General features: G+C 46.9%; 1 protein-coding gene across 10 annotated transcripts in view; it reads left to right on the top strand.

Annotated features, from left to right (window-relative positions):
- The window catches only part of ubr5 (ubiquitin protein ligase E3 component n-recognin 5), a 167,358-nt gene that overhangs the window by 114,982 nt on the left and 26,546 nt on the right, over positions 1-25,830 (top strand). For all 10 annotated transcript variants that reach the window (XM_085993475.1, XM_085993473.1, XM_085993472.1 and 7 more), the window contains 5 exons: positions 993-1,250; positions 1,629-1,897; positions 10,159-10,370; positions 16,251-16,481; positions 19,308-19,381. In XM_085993475.1, coding sequence (XP_085849601.1) covers positions 993-1,250; positions 1,629-1,897; positions 10,159-10,370; positions 16,251-16,481; positions 19,308-19,381 — 1,044 coding nt within the window. The remainder of the gene's footprint in view (positions 1-992; positions 1,251-1,628; positions 1,898-10,158; positions 10,371-16,250; positions 16,482-19,307; positions 19,382-25,830) is intronic.

Below are 25,830 nucleotides of genomic sequence, written 5' to 3'. Positions count from 1 at the left end.
ATAGATAGGTTAAGTGAGTGGGCAAAAATTTGGCAGATGGAGTATAATGTGGGAAAATGTGAGGTTATCCACTTTGGTAGGAACAATAGTAAAGCAAAATATTATTTAAATGGAGAGAGACTGCAGAATGCTGCGGTAGAGGGATCTGGGTGTCCTCGTACATGAAACACACAGTTAGCATGCAGGTACAGCAAGTAATTAGGAAGGCGAATGGAGTATAAAAGTAGGGAAGTCTTGCTACAACTGTACAGGGTGTTGGTGCGACCACACCTAGAGTACTGCCTTCAGTTTTGGTCTCCTTATTTAAGGTGGGATATACTTGCATTGGAGGCAGTTCAGAGAAGGTTCACTTGGTAGATTCCTGGGATGAAGGGGTTGTCTTATGAGGAAAGGTTGGGCCTATACACATTGGAGTTTAGAAGAATGAGAGGTGATTCTATTGAAACAAAAAGATTCTGAGGGGGCTTAACAGGGTAGATGCTGAGAGGACGTTTCCCCTCGTGGGGGAATCTAGAACTAGGGGTCATCGTTTCAGAATAAGGGGTCGCCCATTTAAGACGGAGATGAGGAATTTCCCCTGAGGGTTGTGAATCTTTGGAATTCTGTACCCCAGAGAGCTGAGGAGGCTGAGTCATTGAATATATTCAAGGCTGAGACAGACAGGTTTTTGAACTACAGGAGAGTCAAGGGTTATGGGGAACAGGCGAAAAGTGAAGTTGAGGCCAAGATCAGATCAGCCATGATCTTAGTGAATGGCGAAGCAGGCTCGAGGGGCCGAATGGCCTACTCCTGCTCCTATTTCTTATGTTCTTAAATCCTAAATTTCTGTAATTTGAAAGTATCTGTTTCACATAACTTGTAGATCAGCTTTTCCAAAGTACAAAGAAGGCATTCTTGTAGTCATGCTGTTCTAATTAAACCTAATTAACAGATCATGGTTACTCTACTTGCCTTTCTAACCTGAATAATCAATATCTTGCCTGATCACTAAGGTGCCAGCAGTGTTCCAGCATTTTTCTCGGAGGATGACTCTCAATCCAATGACTCCAGTGATTCTGACAGTAGCAGCAGTCAGAGTGATGATGAAGAACAGGATACATTTTTGCAGGATGAGCCATTGGAGCGAACCACCAGCAGCTCTCATGCAAACAGTGCAGCACAGGCACCACGCTCCATGCAATGGGCTGTACGCAGCACCCAGAACCAAAGGTCAACTAGTACCACCCCATCTAGTACTAGCACTCCTGCAGGTAAGTCCTAATGGAAAATTCTTTGTTGCGTTTATAAAATTCATAAAGCTTCTCAAATGTGGATTTCTGTAACTTAATGCATACTCTAAGAATTATCCAATGAAATTGACATTTTCTAAGGGCTCAATTACTGCGATTTTTTTTTAAATTTTTTTTTTTACTCTAAGCTTAATTGGTAATTTCCAAAATCCATAGGAGTATATTGTAACTGAGAACTAATGTCTTATTGTAACTGGCTTTAATTCTTTTTAACTTGTGTATAAAAAGATTGAGGTGTGGGAAAATATGCCAACTTTTATTTGGCATATACCTTGATTGATTTAAGTAGAATTGATATTTTATAGAGAACAGTGATCTGATCCCTTATCTATCTTTCAGGGGGCTCAGCGGGTTTAATTTATATTGATCCTTCCACCTTACGACGCAGTGCTACAATCAGTACCAGTGCAGCTGCAGCTGCTGCAGCTCTGGAAGCGAGCAATTCCAGCAGTTACCTCACATCAGCAAGCAGCCTGGCACGAGCCTATAGTATTGTCATACGGCAGATCTCGGACCTCATGGGTTTAATCCCAAAGTATAATCACTTGGTGTATTCTCAGATACCAGCTGCCTTGAAAATAACATACCAGGATGCCATTAACTTACAGGTTTGTTCTGTCACGTGCTAATAAAATAGAACAAGTAAGAATATGCAATGCCCCTTTTTGTCTTTAATGATCTGTTGTTGTGAAATCTTAATATTTAGTCTCTCTTTCTTAATTCCTTGTCTTCAGACATGCACTAGTAAAGGTCCAGTAATCCCCTGCACTCTTCTTTTGTTCCTGATGTACTCAAAACCTTATATCCTTCATAATTTCCACTACATTCTTTTGTTTCCTCTTTGCTTCTTTTCAGTTTCTTGTATTTCATTTTATAGTCTCGCTGCCCTGTTCCTTCACTATATATTTCAGAATTTTACATACTGGTGCCTTCCATGACTCCTCATTTCATCCATATTATTGCACTAGTTCTTCTCGAATCTATGCCATGAGAGAGCTCATCTTGTCCATGAGACCAACTTCCCTTCCTGACCTCCATGCTAGCTGACATTGTAAATGGTTGCCTCTCCTCAGCTACTGTCCTCCTCCCTTTCTAATCAGCTGTCATAACCTCCCCTCAAACAAAATGTCCTATACCTCCACCTCCAATCTCCCTTACCTCTACAAAGTCCTTTAACATAAATAACAACAAAGTGCTGGAAACACTCAGCAGGTCAGGCAGCATCGAAGAGAGGAGAAACAGAGCCAACGTTTCGGGTCGAACCCTTGTCAGAACTGGAAAAGGTTAGGGAGGAGAGGTTTTTAAGCAGGGGCAGGGAGGAAAGAACAAAGGGAATGTCTGATGGGATGGAAGGCAGGAGAGATTGAATGACAAAAGGTTTGATAGTGCAAGGCAAAAGGAGAGGTCATGGGACATTTAACATTTTGGCTCCCAATTCTATGCCCATCTCTCCTGCAATTCTGTTTGAATCTCTTTAATCAGGTTTCCACCCCTCCTGCAGCACCGAAATATCCCTAACCAAAGTCACGAACAACAATTTCTGTAACTCTGACCATGATGCACTATCTCTCCTCAACTTCTCTAGCCTTTGACATGGTCAACTACACTATCCATCTCCAATGCCTTTCCTCTGTTGTGCAGCTAAGTGGGACTGCCCTTGCTTGATTCCATTCTTTCTTGTCCAGTTGTAGCCCCCACACTGTTAACTGAAGGAGCTGTGTTTTGCTCCCTCCTGTTTCTCATCTAAATGCTGCTCCTTGGCGACATCAACCGAAAACAGTGTCAGTTTCCACATGTACGCTGCCGATACCCAGCTCATCTGCAGACAGAGTCAGCTTCCACATATGCATTGATGACACCCAGCTCTACCTCCCCACCACCTCTATCTGCCCTCTACTCCATCTGTGTGTCTGAGAGGCAATTTCCTGCAGCATTCCAACATTGGGAAGACCAAAGCAATCTTCAACCTCAGGCCCAAGCTCCATACCCTTCCCAACAACTCCCATCACCTTCCCCAACCAATGTCTCGGGCTGAGCCAGACTATTCGCAAACTCTCTGTCCTATTTGATTCCGAACTGAGCTTCCAAGTGCATATTCTCTCCATCACAAAGACTGGCTACGTCCGCCTCCACCCCCGTCTCAGCCCATCTGTTGCTGAAACTTGCTTCTATGGCTTTGTCACCTCCAGACTCAACTGTTTCAATGCCCTGCTGGGTGACCTCCAATCCATCACCCTCCGTAAACTTCAGCTCATCTGAAATTCTGCTACCTGTATCCTGTCCTATCCTCCAATTACCCCGTCCTTGCTGAGCTACATCGGCTCCCAGTCCACCAATGCCTCAAATTCAAAATTCTTATCCTTGTGTTTAAATTACTTCATTACCTTAATCTCCCTACCTTTGTACCCTCCTTCAGCACTACAACTCCCACCCCCTGAAGTTTTCCTCTGAGCTCTTTGCATCCTCTTTGTTGCAAAGCACCACTGGCAGCCTTCAAGGCCCTACCCACTGGAATTCCATCCCTAAACCACTCGGCTTCTCTACCTTCCTCTCCTTTTAAAGATTCTTCTTAAAACCCACCTCTGACCCCTCCCAATATCCCCTCCTTTGGCTCAACATCCTTTTTTTGATTGTGTCTGTGAAGCACTTTGAAATGTTTTTCTATGTTGAAGGCGCTATATAAATGAAAATTGTCGTCTCATGTTTGGTCCTAGATTTTTTTATAATAAATATATAAAGTTCTGGAATAAAATATATACGTAATGTGGGAGAAAAAACTCAAAATACTCCAATTTTCCTCCCAAGTTCCTTTTAAATAGCTCTAACTGTTTTATTTATATCTGTTGTCCTGAAATCCAATTTCTTTTTCTGCTCTGTTGCAATTTAAAACTTAAATTAAAAACTTTATGATCACTGAACCCCAATTTTCCCTTTATTGTTTCTTCTTTAGTTAGGAGAAAATCTAATACTGTTCCCTTTGTGGTTCTCCTAGCTGCTGTTTAAGAAAAGATTTTTAAGTGCTTTAGTAAATTCCCTCACACACATTGTCTCTTGTAAGCAGTGCGGACTGCAGCGGTTCAAGAAGGTGGCTCGCCACCACCTTCTAAGGGCAATTAGGGATGGGCAATAAATGTGACGCCCACATCCTGTGAATGAATTTTAAAGAAAAAGTTAGACCTGTACTGGTGCTACGGTAACGAGTTAATATGAAAGAGGTTTTTCTTGAGCTCATCTACATAGCAAAATACAGTAATATGCTTTCACAAACAGTTACCATTTTAATCTGACAGATCATGGTGTCAGGAGCTTTGATGCTACTGTGTTCTAAACTGAACTTCACATTTAGTCCTGGCCGTTCAAATTTTTTCTTGCTGTAATTTGCGATTGGGGAATACAAGTCTAGTCATTACTTAAACAATGAACGTAGTTCAGCAACAACAACTTGTATTTATATAGCGCCTTTAACGTAGTAAAACGTCCCAAGGCGCTGCACAGGAGTATTTTAAGCCAAAAAACTTGACACTGAGCCGATAAATTAGAGCAGGTGACCAAGAGCTTGGTCAAAGAGGTAGGTTTTAAGGAGTGTCTTAAAGGAGGAAAGAGAGGTTTAGGAAGGGAATTCCAAAGCTTAGCGCCTCGGCAACAGAAGGCACGACCACCAATGGTTGAGCGATTATAATCAGGGATGCTCAAGAGGGCAGGATTTGAGGCGCGCAGATAACGTGGGGGGAGGGGTGGTGTGGGCTGAAGAAAATTACTGAGATAGGAACAGCAGTAAGCTATTTGGCTCCTCGAGCCTGCTCCACCATTCAATAAGATCTTGGGCTCTGCTCCATTTCCCTGCCCGCTCCCCATAACCCATCACTCCCTTTATTGTTCAAAAATCTGTCTCTCTCCACCTTAAATATATTCAATGACCCAACCTCCCCAGCTCTCTGGGGCACAGAATGCCACAGGTTTACAACCCTCAGAAAAAAAAATTCCTCCTCATCTCAGTTTTAAATGGGCGACCCCCTATTCTGAAACTATGCCCCCTAGTTCTAGATACCCCCATGAGGGGAAACATCTCTGCATCTACCTTGTCGAGCCCCCCTCAGTATATCTTTGTATGTTTCAATAAGATCACCTCTCATTCTTCTAAACTCCAATGAGTATAGGCCCAACCTGCTCAACCTTTCTTCATAAGTCAACCACTTCATCTCGGGAATCAACCTCGTGCACCTTCTCTGAACTTCCTCCAATGCAAGTATATCCCTCCTTTAAATAAAGAGACCAAAACTGTACGCAGTACTCCAGGTGTGGTCTCACCAATACCTTGTATAGTTGTAGCAGGACTGCCCTTCTTTTATACTCCAACCCCCTTACAATAAAGGCCAGCATTCCATTTGCCTTCCTGACTACTTGCTGTACCTGCATGCTAACTTTTTGTGTTTCATGCACAAGTACCCCCAGGTCCCTCTGTACTGCAGCATTTTGTAATCTCCATTTAAAAAATAATTTGCTTTTTTATTATTATTAACAAAGTGGATAACCTCACACTTTCCCACATTATACTCCATCTGTCAAATGTTTGCCCACTCACTTAGCCTGTCTATATCCCATTGCAGACTCTGAGTCCTCTTCAGAACTTGCTTTCCCACCTATCTTTGTATCCTCAGCAAATTTGGCTACATTACACTCTGTCCCTTCATCCAAGTCATTAATATAGATAGATTGTAAATAGTTGAGGCCCCAGCACTGATCCCTGCGGCACCCCACTAGTTACCGTTTGCCAACCTGAAAATTACCCATTTATCCCGACTCTCTGTTTCCTGTTAGCCAATCCTCTACCCATGCTAATATATTACCCCAACCCTGTGAGCTCTTATCTTGTGCAGTAACCTTTTATGTGGCACCTTATCGAATGCCTTCTGGAAATCCAAATACATCACATCCACTGGTTTCCCTTTATCCACCCTGCTCGTTACCACCTCAAAGAACTCCAGCAAATTTGTCAAACATGATTTCCCTTTCATAAAACCATGCTGACTCTGCTTGACTGTATTATGATTTTCTAAATGCCCTGCTACTGCTTCCTTAATAATGGACTCCAGCATTTTCCCAATGACAGATGTTATGTTAACTGGTCTATAGTTTTCTGCTTTCTGTTTCCCTCCCTCCCTTAAATATGGGCGTTACATTTGCGGTTTTCCAATCCACTGGGACCTCTCCAGAATCCAGGGAATTTTGGTAGATTGCAACCAATGCATCCACTATCTCTGCAGCCACTTCTTTTAAGACCCTAGTATGCAGGCCATCAGGTCCAGGGGACTTGCCCACGTTTACTCCCATTATTTTACCGAGTACTTTTTCTTTAGTGATGGTGATTGTTTTAAGTTCCCCCCTCCCTGTAGCCCCTTGATTATGTATTATTAGGATGGTTTTAGTATCTTCTACCGTGAAGACTGATACAAAATATTTGTTCAAAGTCTCTGCCATTTCTCTGTTCCTCATTATTAATTCCCCATCCTCTAAGGGACCAACATTTACTTTAGCTACTCTCTTCCTTTTTATATACACCTGTAGAAGCTCTTACTATCTGTTTTTATATTTCTTGCTAGTTTAATCTCTCAATCCATCTTCTCTCCCTTTATTATTCTTTTTGTCGTCCTTTGCTGGTTTAAAAAAATTTCCCAATCCTCTGACCTACACTAATCTTTGCAACATTGTATGCCTTTTTTTTCAATTTGATACCATCCTTTATTTCCTTAGTTAGCCACTGATGGTTCTCCCTTCTCTTAAATATATTCCAGTGAGAAGGAAAGACTTTTTGTTGAGTTATGAAATACCTCCTTAAATGTCTACCATTGCTTATCAACCGTCTTACCCTTTAATCTATTTTCCCAGTCCACTTTAGCCAACTCTTCCTTCATACCTTTGTAATTGCCTTTATTTAAGATCAGGACACTGGTTTGAGACCCAGCTTTTTCACCCTCCAAGTGAATTTGAAATTCATCCATGCTATGATCACTCTTTCCTAGAAGATCCTTTACAACTTGTTCTTCTGAGCCAATATCATTTTTCCCTACTGCACTGATCTCATCCTTTATTAACAGAGCTACCCCACCTCCTTTTCCTTTCTGTCTATCCTTCTGAAATGTCACATACCCCTGAATATTCAGTTCCCAGCCATGGTCACCTTGCAACCACGTCTCTGTAATGGCTATCAGATCATACCCATTTATATCTATTTGTGCCGTCAACTCATCTATCTTGTTATGAATTCTGCGTGCATTCCGATAAAGAGCTTTTAATTTTGTCATCTTACTATTTTTCTGTGCTATGACCCCACTTTCTGATGCACTCTTATTTTTATACGTTCTGTCCCTTCCTGTCACTCTGGTTACCATTACCCCCATTGCTACCCTGCTCTATTGCCTTCTCCTTTCTCTTTGACTTTTTAAATTCTCGCTCCCCTGCACCCTCCCCCCAACCCCCCCACTATTTAGTTTAAAGCCCTCTCTGCAGCCCTAGTTATTCGATTCGCCAGGACACTAGCCCCAGCATGGTTCAAGTGACGCCCATCCCAACGGAACAGCTCCCTCTTACCCCAGTACTAGTGCCAGTGCCCCATGAATCGAAACCCATTTCTCCCACACCAGTCTTTGAGCCACGCATTCATCTCTCTGATCTTATTTACCCTATGCAAATTTGCTCATGGCTCGGGTAGTAATCCAGAGATTATTACCTTTGTGGTTCTGCTTCTTAATTTAGCCCCTAGCTGCTCATACTCCCTCAGCAGAACCTCTTTCTCTGTTCTACCTATGTCATTGGTACCTACGTGGACCACGACAACTGGATCTTCCCCCTCCCACTCCAAGTTTCTCTCCAGCCCAGAGGAGATGTCCTTAACCCTGGCACCGGGCAGGCAACACAGCCTTCGGGACTCACGCTCTCTGCTGCAGAGAACAGTATCTATCCCTCTAACTATACTGTCCCCTACCACTACTACATTTTTTACTCCCCCCAACTTGAGTGGCCCCCTGTACCACGGTGCTGTGGTCAGTTTGCTCATCCTCCCTGCAGTCCTGCTCTCGTCCACACGGAGTAAGAACTTTACCTGTTGAACAAGTGCAAGGGCTGAGGCTCCTCCAATGCTACCTTCTGGATCCCCATGCTTGCCTCGCTCATAGTTGCACCCTCCTGTCTCTGGCGACGGACCAATTTTTGAATTATTTAACCTAAGTGGAGCGACTGCCTCCTGGAACATAGTGTCCAGGTAACTCTCCCCCTCCCTGATGTATCGCAGTGTCCGAAGCTCGGACTCCAGCTCATCAACTCTGAGCCGAAGTTCCTCGAGCCACCAACACTTGCTGCAGATGTGGTCGCTGTGGATCACACTGGTGTCCACCAGCTCCCACATGCAACAGCTGCAACACATCGCCTGCCCTGCCATCTCTATTATATTTTATTTAATTAATTCGGTTTTCAAGTTTTGAAATATCAATTATCTATGTTTAGTTTTTAATCCCGGCTCTTAATTTAAACCAATGCCCAAGTTTAGAAAAAAGGGAACACTACTCACCAACCAATCACTTACCTATTTTCCTGTGATGTCACACTTTGATTTCTCTTCTCTTCTCTTCCCCACCCCCCCTTTCAGGTCAGTACGCGTAGCTCCTTTTACCCCCGCTGGTGTCGCTCCTTAGATCCCACTCTCGCCGCTGGGGCGAGGCCTTGGAGGGATTTGAAAATGAGAATGAGAATTTTGAAATCGAGGCATCGCTTAGCCGGGAGCCAGTGTAGGTCAGCAAGCACAGGGGAGATGGGCGAATGGGACTTTGTGCGAATTTGGACACGTTCGGCCGAGTTTTGGATGACCTCAAGTTTATGTAGGGTAGAATGTGGGAGGCCAGCCAGGAGTGCGTTAGAATAGTCAAGTCTAGAGGTAATAAAGACATGGATGAGGGTTTTAGCAGCGGATGAGCTGAGGTAAGGGCAAAGACGGGCAATGTTACAGAGGTGGAAATAGGCAATCTTTGTTACGCTACGGATATGTGGTCGGAAGCTCCTTTCAGGGTCAAATATGACACCAATTTGCGAACAGTGTGGTTCAGCCTCACATGTTAGGGAGAGGGATGGAGTCAGTGGCTAGGGAACGGAGTTTGTGGCAGGAACCAAAAACAATGGCTTCGGTCTTTCCAATATTTAATTGGAGAAAATTTTTGCTCATCCAGAACTGTATGTCGGACAAGCAGTCTGACAATTTAGAGACCGTGGAAGGGGCGAGAGAAGAGGTAGTGAGGTAGAGCTGGGTGTCGTCAGCATACTCGTGGAAACTGATGCTGTGTTTTCAGATGATGTTGCCAAGGGGCAACATGTAGATGAGAAATAGGAGGCAATAGTTCAGCATGCATATACAAAGTTGCCTCCCTACTTGTCCTCCAGTTCGTCGTCGAACTTGTTGTGAACTAAGGAGTCTTTGTCTGCTCAACTTTCTTATGTCAACTCTGACTCATTACTGCTGCCTTCCAAAAGAACTGAGATATGCTGATGGAATGAGCACCACATCTACACAGCATGGTCACCAGCGTTCCCTATCTGCCGGTCTCTTGCAGCCGGAATCAGTTTTTGCAATGTTAAAGCTCGCGCAGGTGAGAAACTGAATGGGCCATGCAGCCCCTTAAAGGGTCACGCGCAAGTGTAATGAACCCCAACTGCTATTGAGCTGTGAAGGAGATACTGTTTCTTTTCCCTCCCCCAATTAGATGGCAGTATATTATTTATATGCGGAAGTTGAACTAATTTTTATAAGATGCAGACTATTCCTAAGGCAGCTAGGCATCCAACCGATACATTATTTAAGATTTTGATTCACTTATTTCTACAGAATTATGTGGAGGAAAAGCTTATGCCTACATGGAATTGGATGGTCAGCATCATGGACTCCACTGAGGCTCAGTTGCGGTATGGTTCAGCATTATCCTCTGCTGGTGACCCTGGTCATCCTAGCCATCCTTTACATGCTTCTCAAAATTCTGCCAGGCGAGAGAGATTAACAGCACGTGAAGAAGCCAGTCTGAGAACATTAGAGGGAAGAAGGTGAGCACTCGTTTCATGGAATCTCTTTAATGTCATCGCTTAATCGAGATGGACTGTTGAACACAAAGCGCTCCCTCATTTTACAGAACAAAATAGTCCAAGCAGAATTTTTTTGGGGAGTTTTTAAGTAACCGTGCTCACTCTGGAGTAACCCCACCCTTGGAAACTTTACTTGCTGGGGATGCCAATATCCCAGTTAGTAACCTGGTTTCTAGGCTGCCTTGGCAGCTTCTCGGGCCGATTCATCATCTAGCAAACCTGCTATTTTCTATGGAGTTGCTCAGAGATACTCTACCACTGGCATCAGTGGAGTGGTCTAGCAAGGAGGACTGCCATACTTGGTTTTACTTAAATGCCCCCTCCGCCCAAAAGAAAAATCTGTTCAGATTATTTTCATCCAAAAATGGGAGCGTACTTCAAACAACACAACCCTCTTTCCAGCTCCTCCTCCTACATGAAGAGTTTTGTTAAACTCATTCTTTATATATATATATATATATACTGCTTTAATTTACATCATGACAAAACAAGTGAAGTTAAAAAGCCCGCGCAACCACTTAAATACTCCCCAGACAGGAAGTGCTCCCGGCAGCCTGTCCCTGCGGGAAACAAGTTGCCGGAAGAAAGGGCCCACGGCTGGGGGCAGCTGCTGCCGGCAGTGCGCCTGCGTAAACTGTCCGTGCCGCCGTGAGCGGATTATGTCCAGTGGTGGCGTGTCGCCACAGAGCTCCCCCCAGAATCCGCTTAGGAGGAGTGGACGCGTCGTGACGGTGGTCTAATGGTTCTGCCGGAGTGGCCGCCGGTCTAGTTGGTGGGGCCGGGCGGTTCACCGCTCGCTGGCTTGCTGGCAGGACGGCCTCTAGTTGGAGGTCGGGCCACGGGGACCTGTTCCCCTGGTTCTGTGTGTGCTGGTTTGAGTCGGTTGATGGAGACCGTTTCGACCCTGTCGCCGAGTCGCAGCTTGAAGACCTTGTCCCCGGTTTGTAGTACCTCGTACGGGGGTCGCAGGGGTCTGCGGTGTGCGTCGTGTCGCACGAAGACGAAGCGTGCCTGCTGTAAGTTTGGCGGGACGTGAGGTGCGTGTTCGCCGTGTCTGTTAACCGGAAGTGGGGCGAACTGTTGAGCGGAAGAGAAAGAGTTGAGCCGCTGCTGTTCGGCCGACCAAGGCGTGGTAGCCTCCGGGAGGAATTCGCCTGGTACGCGCAGCGGTTGTCCGTAGACTAACTCCGCTGCTGAGGACTGGAGGTCTTCCGTGACCGCGGTGCATAGGCCTAGTAACACCCACGGTAGGCGGTCGGTCCAGGTACTGTCCTGCAGGCTGGCGCGGAGTGAGGCCTTGAGTGACCTGTGGAAGCGTTCACACAGCCCGTTGGCCTGCGGGTGGTATGCCGTGTTTCGGTGGAGTGTCACCCCGAGGTTGCGTGCTGTGGCCGTCCAGAGTTCGGAGGTGAACTGGGCGCCTCTGTCGGAGGTTATGTCGGCCGGTACGCCGAACCTCACGATCCAGGTGTTAACGAACGCCCTGGCGATGTCGGCTGTGGTGGTGGAGGTCAGCGGCACTGCCTCAGGCTAGCGTGTGTAGCGGTCGACCATCGTGAGGAGATAAGTTTGGCCTTGCGATGGCGACAGAGGACCGACAATGTCGACGTGTACGTGGTCGAAGCGGCGGCTGGGTACCTCGAAGTCTCCCAGGGGTGCTTTTGTGTGCCGCTGCACCTTAGCCCGTTGGCAGGCGAGGCAGGAATTGGCCCAAGTCCGAACATCTTTGCTAAGGCCGCGCCAGACGAAGCGCTGGGAGAGGAGTTTGACGGATGCGCGGGAACCCGGATGGAAGAGCCCATGGAGCGCGTCGAAGATGCGGCGGCGCCAGGTTGCAGGGACAACCGGCCTGGGTTGGCCGAGTGAGACGTCGCAAGTGACTGCTGTGGCTTTGGGCCCGTGCGCGACCTTGGCTAGGCATAGCCCTGGCAGGCTGGTAGTCGCCGAGAGGAGGTCTGGGTCCGTGAGCTGGGCCGCTGCTAGTTGCGCGTAGTCGACCGCTAGGTGATTCGCGCAGATGGTGGGACGGGAAAGGCAGTCGGCGACAACGTTGTCTCTACCGGAGACGTGCTGGATGTCCGTAGTAAACTCGGACACGGCCGCGAGCTGGCGTTGCTGCCTAGCGGACCAGGGGTCGGTGTTCTTGGCCATCGCGTATGTGAGCGGCTTGTGGTCCACGTACGCGGTAAAGGGGCGGCCCTCCAGGAGGAACCTGAAATGGCGGACCGACAGGTGGAGCGCGAGGAGCTCGCGGTCGTAAGTAGAGTATTTGACCTCCGGGGGGTGCAGTTGGCGGCTGTAGAAGGCAAGTGTCTGCCACGCGCCATTGACCCACTGCTCGAACACGGCTCCGACCGCATGGTCGGAGGCGTCGGTGGTGAGCGCGACCCGGGCATCAGCCCTCTGGTGCGCGAGCAGGGTGGCGTCGGCGAGCGCGTTTTTGGTGGCGTCGAAGGCGGCTAACGTGTCAGCGGGCCAGGCTACGGCCATCTTGCCGGATTTACCTCGGAGGGAGTCGTATAGGGGCTTCATGAGGGCTGCAGCTCTGGGGATGAACCTGTTGTAAAAGTTCACCATCCCGAGGAACTCCTGGAGGCCCTTGATGGTTTTAGGGTGGGGGAATTGCTGGACGGCCTGCACCTTGTTGGGCAGGGGGACGGCCCCAGCAGGGGTGATGTGGTGGCCGAGAAAGTTGATCTCGGCTAGGCCGAATTGGCACTTCGCCGGGCTGAGGATGAGCCCGTGTTGGGCTCGGCGCCCGAACAGGATGCGAAGGTGTTCGAGGTATTCCTGTTTGGAGGAGCTAGCCACGAGAATGTCGTCTTAATAGACGAATAGGAAGTTCAGGTCCCGAAGGACTGAGTCCATAAGGCGCTGGAAAGCCTGGGCTGCATTCTTGAGGCCGAAAGGCATCCTCAGGAACTCGAACAGGCCGAATGGGGTGATGACGGCCGTTTTGGGGATGTCCGCGGGGTGTACGGGGACTTGGTGATAACCACGCACCAGGTCGACCTTGGAGAAGACGGTTCGTCCGGCCAGTCGGGCCGAGAAGTCCTGGATGTGCGGCACCGGGTATCGGTCGGGGGTGGTGGCGTCGTTGAGACGGCGGTAGTCCCCGCAGGGGCGCCAGCCTCCGCCGGGCTTGGGGGCGATGTGGAGGGGCGAGGCCCAAGGGCTGCTGGAGCGGCGGATGATGCCGAGTTGCTCCATGGTGGTGAACTCGGCCCGCGCAATTTCCAGCTTGGCCGGGCCGAGTCTGCGGGCGTGGGCAGAGACCGGGGGGCCGGTGGTGGGGATATAGTGCTCCACACCGTGTTTGGCGGCTTTGGCCGAAAAGGTCGGGTTAGTGAGGGCGGGAAACTCGGCAAGTAGTGCCGAGTAGTCGTCCGTGGCTCTGGCGAGGCAGTAGGTCGTCAGGCCGGCCGAACGGGCCGGGGTGAATGCACCAGGGATGGGGGCCATAGTGTTGATGTCGACGAGGCGGTGCGTCGGAATGTCGACAAGGAGGCCGTGGGCGCATAGGAAGTCGGCGCCAATGAGTGGGCAGAGGACCTTGGCTGTGAGGAACTCGTAGCGGCGGCCTGTGAGGTCGAGCGTGACCATGCGGGTGCCGTATGTGCGGATGTCAGCCATTGGCTGCGGCCAGCGTGATACCCCGTGCGCCGCGTTGGATTTCGAGGCGGGGGTGATGCTGTGCTGGGCTCCTGTGTCGCACAGAAATCGGCGGTTGGTGCTGTCGTCGGTGATGTACAGTAGGGGCCCCTTTTGCCCTGCGGCCATCATGGGGGCCGGTGCGGGGGGGGGGGGTTTGAAAGTGCACGGCAGCGTTGGGCCCTCGTGCCCAAACGGGTGTGGTAGTAGCAGTGACCCGGAATGGAAGGGCGGTCGGGCCGGGGGGACCGCGTGGTCGTTGCCGTGAGGTCGGGTGCGCCGTCGCAGGCGGTCTGCGCGGAGAGCAGCCGGTCGGCCTTTTCGGCTATCTCATTCAGGTCCATGGAGCCAGACTCCACAATGAGCGGGCGGATGCTGGCGGGGAGCTGCCGAATGAACGTGCGAAAGAGGGCGCCAGGTTTTTTGTCGTCCGAGAGGGACAGCATGTGGGAAAGCAGGTCTGATGGTGAAGTGCCACCAAGGCCTGGGAGGTCGAGGAGTTGGCAGTTGCGCTGGTAGGAGGACGCCTGAAATTTTTTAAGGAGCGCGGCCTTCAGATGTTTGTACTTGCCTTCCTCTGGTGGATCCTGCAGCGCTGCTCAAACCTTGGGGACTGTGGCGCAGGTGAGAGAGGCGACGAGGCAGTCGTACTTCGTGACGTCGACTGTAATGCTTCTCAGCCGGAATCTGGACTCTGAACGAACCAGGCCTCGGCTAGGTTCTCCCAAAAGTCCGGTAGTTTAACCGTGACTGCGTTTGTATCCGCCATGCTAGCTTAGGATTCGTCCTGAGCGTCGGGGTCACCAGTGTTGAGATACCGCGGCAAACGTGGGAGTCGAGACCAGAGTTGATGGAACACAACTGCTTTAATTTACATCATGGCAACACAAGTGAAGTTAAAAAGCCCGCGCAACCACTTAAATACTCCCCAGACAGGAAGTGCTCCCGGCAGCCTGTCCCTGCGGGAAACAAGTTGCCGGAGGAAAGGGCCCACGGCTGGGGGCGGCTGCTGCCGGCAGTGCGCCTGCGTAAACTGTCCGTGCCGCCGTGAGCGGATTATGTCCAATGGTGGCGTGTCGCCACAATATATATATTTTTTATTATTAATGATTTTCACAGCCTTAAATCTTCCAATGCAAGAGTCATCAATTTGGGATTATGCTGGTAAAGACTGATGTGGTACAGTACTATATATACACTTTAATTGGGTCATTCGAATTTTCTACCGAGACTGATGTTACTGAGATGAATGGCATTTTGGAAGGGAGTGAGGGGGGTGATTGGCCTCAGATTGGAATGAACATTGGCACCATGTTGTTTGAGAACTTCGTGGCATCACTCATTACTATACAGTCTGATCGAAAATGTCACCTACTAAATGACTTTCTTCACTAAGGGGTCAGCAAGCCCTTTGCTCCTCCTGGATTACTTAATGAATATTTGTTTTTATCCTTTTCAGGGTTTTAGTGCATTGGTATAAAAGTACGGTACCGGGCAGTTTAGTTATGTGAAGGGGAAGCTGTAACATTGGTTAAATCCAAAGTGGTGCTAATTAACACTGTCTTGCTAGATTTCAGACTGGTGTATTGGAAGTGTTAATCTGATGGGTCAGTGTATGTTCATTGCACTATACTGTCGCATGCAGTAACCTGGACTTTTTAAACAAAAGTTCCATCAAATATTTAGCTCTGTATAAAGTATTAACAGTATTTTTAGCTGCTATTATGTTAGCCCAACTTTTTTGCAGAATAATAACTGGCAGCTTGTGGTTCTGGAGCTCAAATTTAAACCTGGTTGAAGGCATTATATGCTAAAGTGATATTTTTGCAAGTAGGTTATTAGGAAATGTGCATATAATTTTGGCTGAAATTGTCATCTGAATAAGCTCTTTATGCTCCGAGTGAGAACGTATTAACACGTCATGCATGGCGATCAATGTGATTTGGCCAGCAGAATAATGTTTTAGAAAACATTTTTGAGCACGTGAAAATCTTAACCATTTAAAATTCTATAGCACAGAAGTGTTAATATTCTAATTTGTCAAATTAAACCAAATGCAGCTTTGAAGGCAAACTTATGTTTATTTGGTCAGATTCAGACTTGTGTTGAACTAATTTGTTGATATTAAATATTCTTGAATATTAAATATGCTTGCCAATGTTTTTATTCTCCAACCCCCCCCCCACACAGACGTGCTACCTTGTTAAATGCTCGCCAAGGAATGATGTCTGCACGTGGTGATTTTCTCAATTACGCCCTTTCTCTGATGCGTTCCCATAATGATGAACATTCTGATGTCCTTCCAGTGTTGGATGTTTGTTCACTAAAGCACGTAGCGTACGTTTTCCAGGCACTTATTTATTGGATTAAAGCAATGAACCAGCAGACAACGTTGGATACACCGCAACTAGATCGAAAACGGTACTTGTGTTCACTTTATAAAAATTTACTATAGGATGAGAGTTGCTGGAAAAATTGATTTATAAAAAAAAAAAAATTATCCACCCCTAATTGGCCGCCTTGTAGTCCTTATGCTTATGGTGCTCCAACAATGGTATTGGGTAGGAATTGCCAGGATTTTGACCCAGCAGCGATGAAGGAACAGTAGTATATGTGTGAGAATTCTGGGAACTTGGAGGTGATGGTGTTCCCTTGATCTTGCTGCTCTGTCCTTCTTGGTGGTAGAAGATTGCAGGGTTCGGTTTTCTGCAGTATATCCTGTAAATATTATGTGCTGCAGTCCAGTGAGCTGATAGTGGAGGGGGTGAATGTTGAGTCCAGTGGAAGGGGCACTACCTAGTAGACTGCACTGTCACTGATAAAGTGGACTGCTCTCTTCTGGATGATGTTGAGCTGCTTGTGTTCTTGTGCCTTTCGGATGAGACGTTAAATCAAGGCCCTGCCTGTTCTCGCAGCTTGACGTAAAAGAACCTATGGCACTATTTCGAAAAAGGGAAGGGGCGTTAGTTATCCCTGGTGTCCTAGCCAATATTTATCCCTCAATCAACATCACAAAAAAAGACATTATCTGGTCATTATCACATTGCTGTTTGTGAGATCTTGCTGTGCGCAATTTGGTTGCCATGTTTCCCACATTACAAGGGTGACTACACTTCAAAAAGTACTTCATTGGCTTTAAAGCGCTTTGGAATGTCCGGTGGTCGTGAAAAGCACTATATAAATGCAAGTCTGTCTTTCTCCTTTTTCTCTCTCTCTCCTTTCTCTCTCTCCTTTCTCTCTCCTTCTAAGTGAGAATTCCATCACACTCCTGACTTGAGCTTTATAGATGGTGGGGAGGCTTTGAGGGGAGAATAGGTATGCCACTCATTGTAGAGTCCCAGCCTCTGCCCTGCTCTTGTAGCCACATTGTTAATATGGCTGTTACAGTTACGCTTGTTGATGGGGGATTCAGCAATTGTGGTGCTGTTGAAGATCATGTAAGGTGGTGAGGCATTTTCTTGGTCATTAACCACCTCGTATGTGATCCTGGTGTAGGCTGGCATGGCTGCTTCATTATTGAAGAAATGATTGTGCTGAATGCTATAGAATCTTCAGCAAAAAAAACTTCACTCTGACCTTCTGATGGAAGGGAAGATCTTTGAGTTAGCAGAAGATGGTTAGGCTGAGAATCCTTCCCTGAGGAACTCCTGCATCAGTGTTTCGAGGCTATGTTTGGCCTTCGACAAGCACAAACCATCTCCTTTGTGTCATTATGACTCGTCACGGAGCTGTAATTTTCCTCTTGAATTTTTACATTTGCAGTAGTTTTCTGAAATTCAAATTAGGTTTAGAAAGTACTTATTGGAATTTTATTTTCCTTCTATTATTTCCACATCCACCTCTCCTCGCATCAGAAAAATCAATTTTGTTATTTGTGTGCTTCACCCCGGTTTAAAATCTGATGGGTTTGCACTTCACATGGTTCTTCAGATGTTGGATTTTAAATGATGTCCTGAACTGAGACTTGCAATAGTCATCTGAAAATCAAAGGAGATTGCAGCTTTAAAGTAATTAGATGTAAAAACTTATTTATATGCTAGCTTATCAGATCCTCAGATCTTGCTGAAGTGTTTCATAATCAATGAATTACTTGTCATCCTTGTTTTGTAGACAAATGCAGCAGTCAGTTTGCAAGCAGCAATTGAGATGAATGACCAATTAATGGTTTTTGGTGGTTGACGAGAGTGCTGTTGGCCAGAACATCATCAATCATCATGCTTTTCTTTGAGTACTATCCAGGGATCTCTGTACATGCAGATAATGGGACCTTGGTTTCATCATAAGATGGCACCATTTCATCTAAACACGAGCACTCAGTCAGTACTGTACTCGTAGGTCAGCTTAGATTATGTGCCCAAGTCCTGGAGTGTGGCTTTTACCCACCACTTTAAGGCAAGAATGCTACCAATTAAATGATACTTGTAGTTCATGTATGCTACGAGGCTTGTGGAGTCTGTTTTGTTTCTATTCTGTGGGTCGTGGTCATTTGTTCATTGGTTTCATGATGGATGTTGGCATAGATTCTTGTGTAGCTGAGTAATCAACATCACACTAAAGAATTAACATTGGTGATAAATTTGTAATGATTCCATCAAGTAATAGTTAATTACTAGAGAAAAAAGACTTGGCATATGTTTACAGGATTTTACTATTTTTAATTTAAATACTTCTGAACCTTCAAAGGTAATTCATCTTTGACGTGGAATGTGCGCTATATAAGTGCAAGCTCTTTCCTTCCTTTATAAGGAGGGAGAATCACCTTGTTGCTGCTTTGTGTTTGGATATGGAATGGCACTACCATAGACTCTTGACCTAATGAATGGTGTTTGAAACGTGGAAGGGGATAAACAATGCCGTAAACATTTTCAGCTTCTACTATTTAAACCAAATTATTCAAAAACACCTAACATAAATTGATGAACTGCTTGATATGTATTTCTGGAGTACATTATAGTATTTGGGTGTTCTCAAATAATAGGGTGGAGATGTATGGTTGAAATGGGCCATATGATTTTTTTCAAACGGCAATGAAGGGGACATTTGGAATAAAATCTAATTGTTCTTGGGTTTATGGGTAGCATGGTATTCAAAACCAAAGGTGATCATCTGTAGTTATTTTAAAAGCTATTCACCTTTCTATGTTTAATATATTTGTAAATTAAGTTCATTTTTACCAACAATCATTAAAACTAGAAGACCTATGGTTTTATATTTGGAACTAAATCTGTAATGTGCCACTCTTCCTAGGACTCGAGAGTTGTTGGAGCTGGGTCTTGACAATGAGGATTCGGAACATGAAAACGATGATGATACCAATCAAAGTGAGTGTTTTTGTGCGTAGCAAGAGCCTACAAGCTATTATAGTTCTGTCTTTTTTAATTCTGAAATTTTTCATTGCCTCTATGCAACTGTGAATGGACTTTTGATAGCATGCACTTGGTGATTGACTTCTGCAATAGGTTCCAGCAGAGACAATTACTCCATTGTGGCTGAAGTACTTTTTTATTATTTTTAAATGGTATAATATGGCAAATGTAGACTCTGGGATAGAAATTGGACTTTGTTGCGCCTGGTTTAAAGGTCTAAAACTGGTGATGTGGAGCCCAATTTCAGGGACTGTGCCCAAGGATGCCCGAAAAACATTCGACCCAAAATTAGGTCCAGACATTTTTTCAGGTGTACAGGGCGGATGTCTAAAACAGGCATTGAAACCATTAAATATGCTAATAATGGCCTAATGCATGTTTTGGGATTTGAAGAAAAAATTGATCTGGAGACGGGAGGAGCAGGCGTACACCAGGCTCTGCAGAACTCCTGCCGGCTGCAATCTTTCTCCGTCCGCCCCCCCAGCTATGTTCTTTTTCTCCCTGTTTCCGCTCCCAGCACTTACCTGAGGGCCACTGCCAACAATGTTCCCTTTAATTTTCTATGTACTGAGCGGGCCACGAGATCCTTTGAGCGCTCCCTTTTTATTCGTCGGCAAATTTTACAACAACAGCCAACACTTAAAAGCACATAAACAGTAATTCCATATTGCCACCTTGAGACAATTAGACAAACTCCCTTAAATCATGAAATCAGTTGCTCGCTCTTGGTTTATAAACCTCATTAGTGGCTGTATTTAATCTCCATCAGGCCACAGCACTTACAAAAACTATATTACACTTGTAACAACAGAAAATACTGGAAAAACTCAGTAGGCCAGGCAACATCCGTGGAGAGAAAATAGAGTCAACGTTTCGGAAACCCTTTGTCAAGACCCGAAACGTTGACTCTCTTTCCTCTCCACGGATGTTGCCTGGCCTGCTGAGTTTTTCCAGCATTTTCTGTTATTTCGGATTTCCAGCATCTGTAGTATTTTGCTATCGTATATTACACGTGTCTCGTGTTAGAATTTGCTCCGTCAGGTGTCCCATTAAAGTTAATCGGAACATTCAGCATCAATTGTCCGATTAGGATATGCTAATATTGGAGATTAGTCAGGACAATGGGGGGAGCGCTTGTTTTGGGAGTCTCATATCGGGCATGCGGACAATGTGACCCGTCCATCGGAGCTGATTGAGCGTGGTCAGAGCTTCGATGCTGGGGATGTTGGCCTGAGCAAGAACACTGACGGTGCGCCTATCCTGCTAATGGATTTGCAGGATCTTGCGGAGGCAGCGTTGGTGGTACCTCTCCAGTGCTTTGAGGTGCCTGCTGTACATGGTCCATGTCTCTGAGGCATACAGCAGGGCAGGTATCACTGCTGCCCTGTAGGGGGGAGTAGGAAGAAGCAGACGGGTCGGCAACATCTCGTGAGATGTAAATAGCAGATTGGCCAGAACAATGGAGGCACCGAAGCTAACTCATTAGTAACTATTAGCGCGGTCACATTAACTATTTAGGATTGTCCAGGTCATCTCTTGTTCCTTTGTAAATTCAGACAGGAAACAGCAGGTTAAATTGGTTAGCAGTTTGGCCATTATGTCAAGGCCTGGCGGTTTGGTGAGAAGGAACCTCGCTTCAATATACATTCTGGGCATCATGTGATATGACTCGCATTAAAGTCCTACGGAAGCCAAGTTTGAACACCTTGGGTCTATCTCTCTCCTCGAAGAACCTCCTGAAAACTCATTTCTTTGACCAAGCCTTTTGACACCCAATTCTGATATCCCCCTTCTTTGGCTCTGTGTCCATTTGCACCTGATTACTCCACTGTGAAGCGCCTTGGGGTGTTTTACCACGTTAATGGTGCTATATGAATGCAAATTATTCTGAATAAACAGTAAGTCTGAACAGTTATATGGTAAATAGCCCTTACCCTGCTGAATAAACCGTATCTCTAGTTATAATTCCAAGTGTACTGTGCAGAGCGGAGCAAGGTTTGCCCTTTTGCACTGTACCGGAATGATCTGTGCGTTACTGGCCTGAAATTTACTGATTTGAAGTTTGTTTTGCCTCGTTTTCCCTGACGATAATATATTTTAAAGTTCTGCTAAACTCTTTCGTGAGCTGTCAATCTTTGACTGGTTTGGGATTTGTTTAACACCACTCGGATGTTGGCAGCAGCCACTGCTCCGTGTGTTGGTGCAGTGCCTGCCGACATGCAAGCCATGATCCTGACCAACGGTTTCACCACAGACCAACACGTACGCACCGGGGTCAAGCAAGGCTGTATCATAGCACCAATGTTCTTCTCGACTTTCCTTGCTGCACTGCTCCATCTCGCCCTCAGTAAGCTCCCCGCTGGAGTGGAGCTAATTTATAGAACAAACGGGAAACTGTTCAACCTCCGTCGCCTCCAGTCCAGATCCAAGGTCGTCGCGTTACAGTATGCAGATGGCGCTTGCGTCTGCGCTCGCTCGGAGGTCGAACTCCAAACCATTGTCAACACCTTCACTGAAGCGTACGAGAGCATGGGCCTTAACATCCGTAAGACAAAGGTCCTCTACCTACCTGCCCCCCCCCCCCCACACAGTACTGCCACCCGATTATCAAAATTCATGACGACTGCCTTGGACAACGTGGACCACTTTCCATACCTCGGGAGCCTACTGTCAACAAGGGCAGACGTCGATGGCGAAGCCCAACACCGCCTTCAGTGTGCCAGTGCAGCCTTTGGTCGCCTGAGGAAAAGAGTGTTTGTTTGAAACCAGGACCTCAAACCTGGCACTAAGCTCATGGTCTACAGAGCAGCAGTGATACCCGCCCTGCTGTATGCCTCAGAGACATGAACCATGTACAGCAGGCACCTCAAAGCACTGGAGAGGTACCACCAACGCTGCCTCCGCAAGATCGTGCAAATCCATTGGCAGGATAGGCGCACCAACGTCGGTGTTCTCGCTCAGACCACGCTCGATCAGCTCCGGTGGATGGGTCACATTGTCCGCGTGCCTGATACGAGACTCCCCAAACAAGCGCTCTACTCTGAGCTCCGACACGGCAAGAGAGCCCCAAGTGGGCAAAGGAATCACTTCAAGGACACCCTCAAAGCCTCCTTGGAAAAAGTGCAACATCCCCACTGACACCTGGAAATCCCTGGCCCAAGACCGCACAAAGTGGAGGAGAAGCATCCGGGAAGGCGCCGAACACCTCGAGTCTCTTCGCCGGGAGCAAGCGGAAGCCAAGTGCAAGGAGCGCACATCAACCCAAGCACCCCCACCCACCCGCCCCTTCAACCACCGTCTGCCCCACCTGTGACAGAAGCTGTAGGTCCCGCATTGGACTCCTCAGTCACCTGAGAACTCCATTTTAATGTGGAAGCAAGCCATCCTTGGTTCCGAGGGACTGCCTAAGAAGAAGAAGGTGCAGTGCCTGACTAACTGTACTGAAAGCTTTGGAGGCTGCAGCATGTTAATAAATGTGCACAGTGGATCAGACAGTGGAGAGAGACTTTCTTAATCAACTGGAAGGAAAACCCCAGGGTGACCTCAAGCCAACTTCTTCCTGCTCTTTTGCTGATACAGGTAGACTATCCTTTATCCGAAAACCTCGGGACCAGCCGAGTTTCAGATAAAGGAGAATTTCGGATTTCGGAAGGTGTGCCGGCAGGGGTCCGCGGGGGGGTCGGCGGGGGGTCGTGCGCACGACTTACGCTGACGCTCAGCGTAAGTCAGTCGGGGCCGGCGGGGTCCGCGGGGGGGGGTCGGCGGTTGTCGGGGCCGGGGGGGTCGGCGGTTGGCGGGGCCGGCGGGGTCCGCGGGGGGGTGGGGGGGGGGGTCGTGCGCACGACTTACCCTTTATCCGAACTTCCGAAACCGGAACCCTCTAAAAACCGAAGGTTTTTTCGTTCGTACGCACGACTTACGCTGAACGAAAAAACCTTCGGTTTTTAGAGGGTTTCGGTTTTCGGAAGTCCGGATAAAGGGTAGTCTACCTGTACCTGCACCTGCTCCTCTCATTCATGCTGTGTTTACTTCACTGCTTCTTGCTCTAAATCTGACTCTACCCCTTCCCCCAGAGTGAATATTCCTGGGTTGTTGCTTACTGCATATACAGCAATTGATGCTGTATCATGCAAAATGAATGAGTCTACACCCTTAAGCCCTACTAGCTGATGCTGCTTAGCTGTCCCTATGGAAACACAACGGGGGAAAAAGCATCTATTGCAATCTGTAAAATGTTGCTTGTAACACAATTTGGTAGCCAACACATGCTGTGCTGTGGTGCCTGGTTAAGTTGCCTACGGATAGAATACCTGAGTTTATGACATATACATGGAGGGAATCAAAAATTGCAAGAATGTGTACTAACCTCCAGCTACAGGGTGGCTACTCGTGTGCCCCTCAATGGACTCGAATCAGGTCAACAACAACTTGTATTTATATAGTGCCTTTAACGTAGTAAAACGTCCCAGGGTGCTTCACAGGAGTATAAGACACAAAATTTGACACCGAGCCACATAAGGAGAAATTAGGGCAGGTTGGTTAGAGGTAGGTTTTAAGGAGTGTCTTAAAGGAGAAAAGAGAGGTGGAGGGGTTTAGGCAGGGAATTCCAGAGCTTGGGGCCTAAGCAACAGAAGGCCCGGCCACCAATGGTTGAGTGATTATAATCAGGGATGCTCGAAGACAGAATTAGAGGAGCGCAAATATCTCTTGGGAGGGCGGGGGGTGCTGAAGGAGTTTAGAGAGATGGGGATTCAGACATGGCTTTCCTTTAACAAATCTGTTCTGGCTGTGCCTTATTAATCCATCTGACCCACTGGAGCAGATTTAACGCCTCATCCTAAAAACAAATAGACTGGATATTATTGGTGGAAGGAAAATACTTGAAGCAAATTACTTGTTCTGTTAAGTTTTCTTATTACACCTAACATTAGCAATAACTTTGTTTCCAACACTTGTTGGGAGTTGGTGAGAAACTAAAGCTGGAGTTAATGTGCACTCGGTGCAAACATAAACCCGTACGAGATTCATGCCTCACGTCTTTAGCACCCTCAATTATCTCTTAGGTTATGCCACCACTTTTTGAAGTGCACCCAAAACCACTTTCCATGGGAGCAAAAGTGATTGTAGAACTGCGGCCTAATTTAAAATGAAAACGAGCTTCCCTCCCCCTCCCGCCTTGGTATTGTTCAGCTTTAATCAGACACTCATTCACATCAACATTTCCAGTTCAGGGCCATCTTCTTGGGTTACATATCCACAGCTCACCTTTGTCTGCATTACACCGCATGAATTGAAACGTGAAACATAAAAAAAAAAGTTTGCTTGAAGTGGTTAACCAAGCCACTCACCATCTAGAGATCGGGAAAGTTCTGAAACATCGAGGGGCGATCCGTTTGTCAATAGTCCACTTCTCACAAAGCTGCAACCCGTTGTTGTCGTCTTTTTGACTTCAGTTTCAAAAAACTGTTGGACATTTTTTTTAAGACTTTAAAACCCAAGCGGCATTTAGAAAAATAAACACCGTTGGATGTTGACATTTCTTTACTTAATAAACATTTACATTAAATATACAGACATTAAATGGGTTTTTAAAGTTAACCTAAAAATATATTCTAAATATAACTAATTCTTTCCTGTCTGCTGCACACATTGAAGTCTCTGAGCTGTTCGGTAAAAAAACACCCTGGTTACTGCAGAAGCCTTTTCCTCAACTTTCTCCGATCAATAACCGGCTCCCGTGGCGTGTTGTTCCAAAGTGCAGCCGCCGCTCAAGCCCCAGGAACCGACTACATGCGTCTCTGCGAAAAAAGTACTGACAGAATCCAGAGACAATGCTCACCGGGTTCTAGGGCTCTCTATCTTGACATACGTCATTCCAATTTGAATCGGCTCTGAGATCTCAAACGACTCTCCCTGTGAGGATTCCCGGACCATTCTCTCATCTCTGACCTTTTCCTGCTCGCGCTTTGGCCGTTGGATAGTGGGCCCCTTCCCCCGGTCCAGCTCACTGTGCGCGGCCTGTGAATTTCCCTGCGCGGGACCTTGCAGGTCGCTGTGCAGCCGCACACCTTAAAGGAAACATTGACTGCCAGTGAAGCAAGCGGCTTGAAATTAGTTGTCTGAACTGGGCGAGCTACCTATTTAGTTGCGATGGGTAGCTCGCCCATTATTTCGATGAGACCTGACGCCCAATTTTGTGCGGGCCTCGGGCTTTGCGTCGCACCGAGTCTGGGCGTAAAAGCGGGCCCAGATGAATTTCTACCCCTATATTCTGTAAATGAACTGTTTGTATTGCAAATAAAGGCAGCTGCACGCAGTCACATTTTTCTAAATTCCACTCTGATGTATCCATAGGTACGAATGCCTCTATATTAACTGTTCCTGATTGGACTTGTTTGCATAAC

This window comes from Somniosus microcephalus, chromosome 7, assembly GCF_052327205.1.
Source record: "Somniosus microcephalus isolate GS21.2 chromosome 7, FLI_Smic_1.0, whole genome shotgun sequence".
NCBI lineage: Eukaryota > Metazoa > Chordata > Chondrichthyes > Squaliformes > Somniosidae > Somniosus > Somniosus microcephalus.
This window is presented reverse-complemented; position numbering and strand designations above follow the sequence as displayed.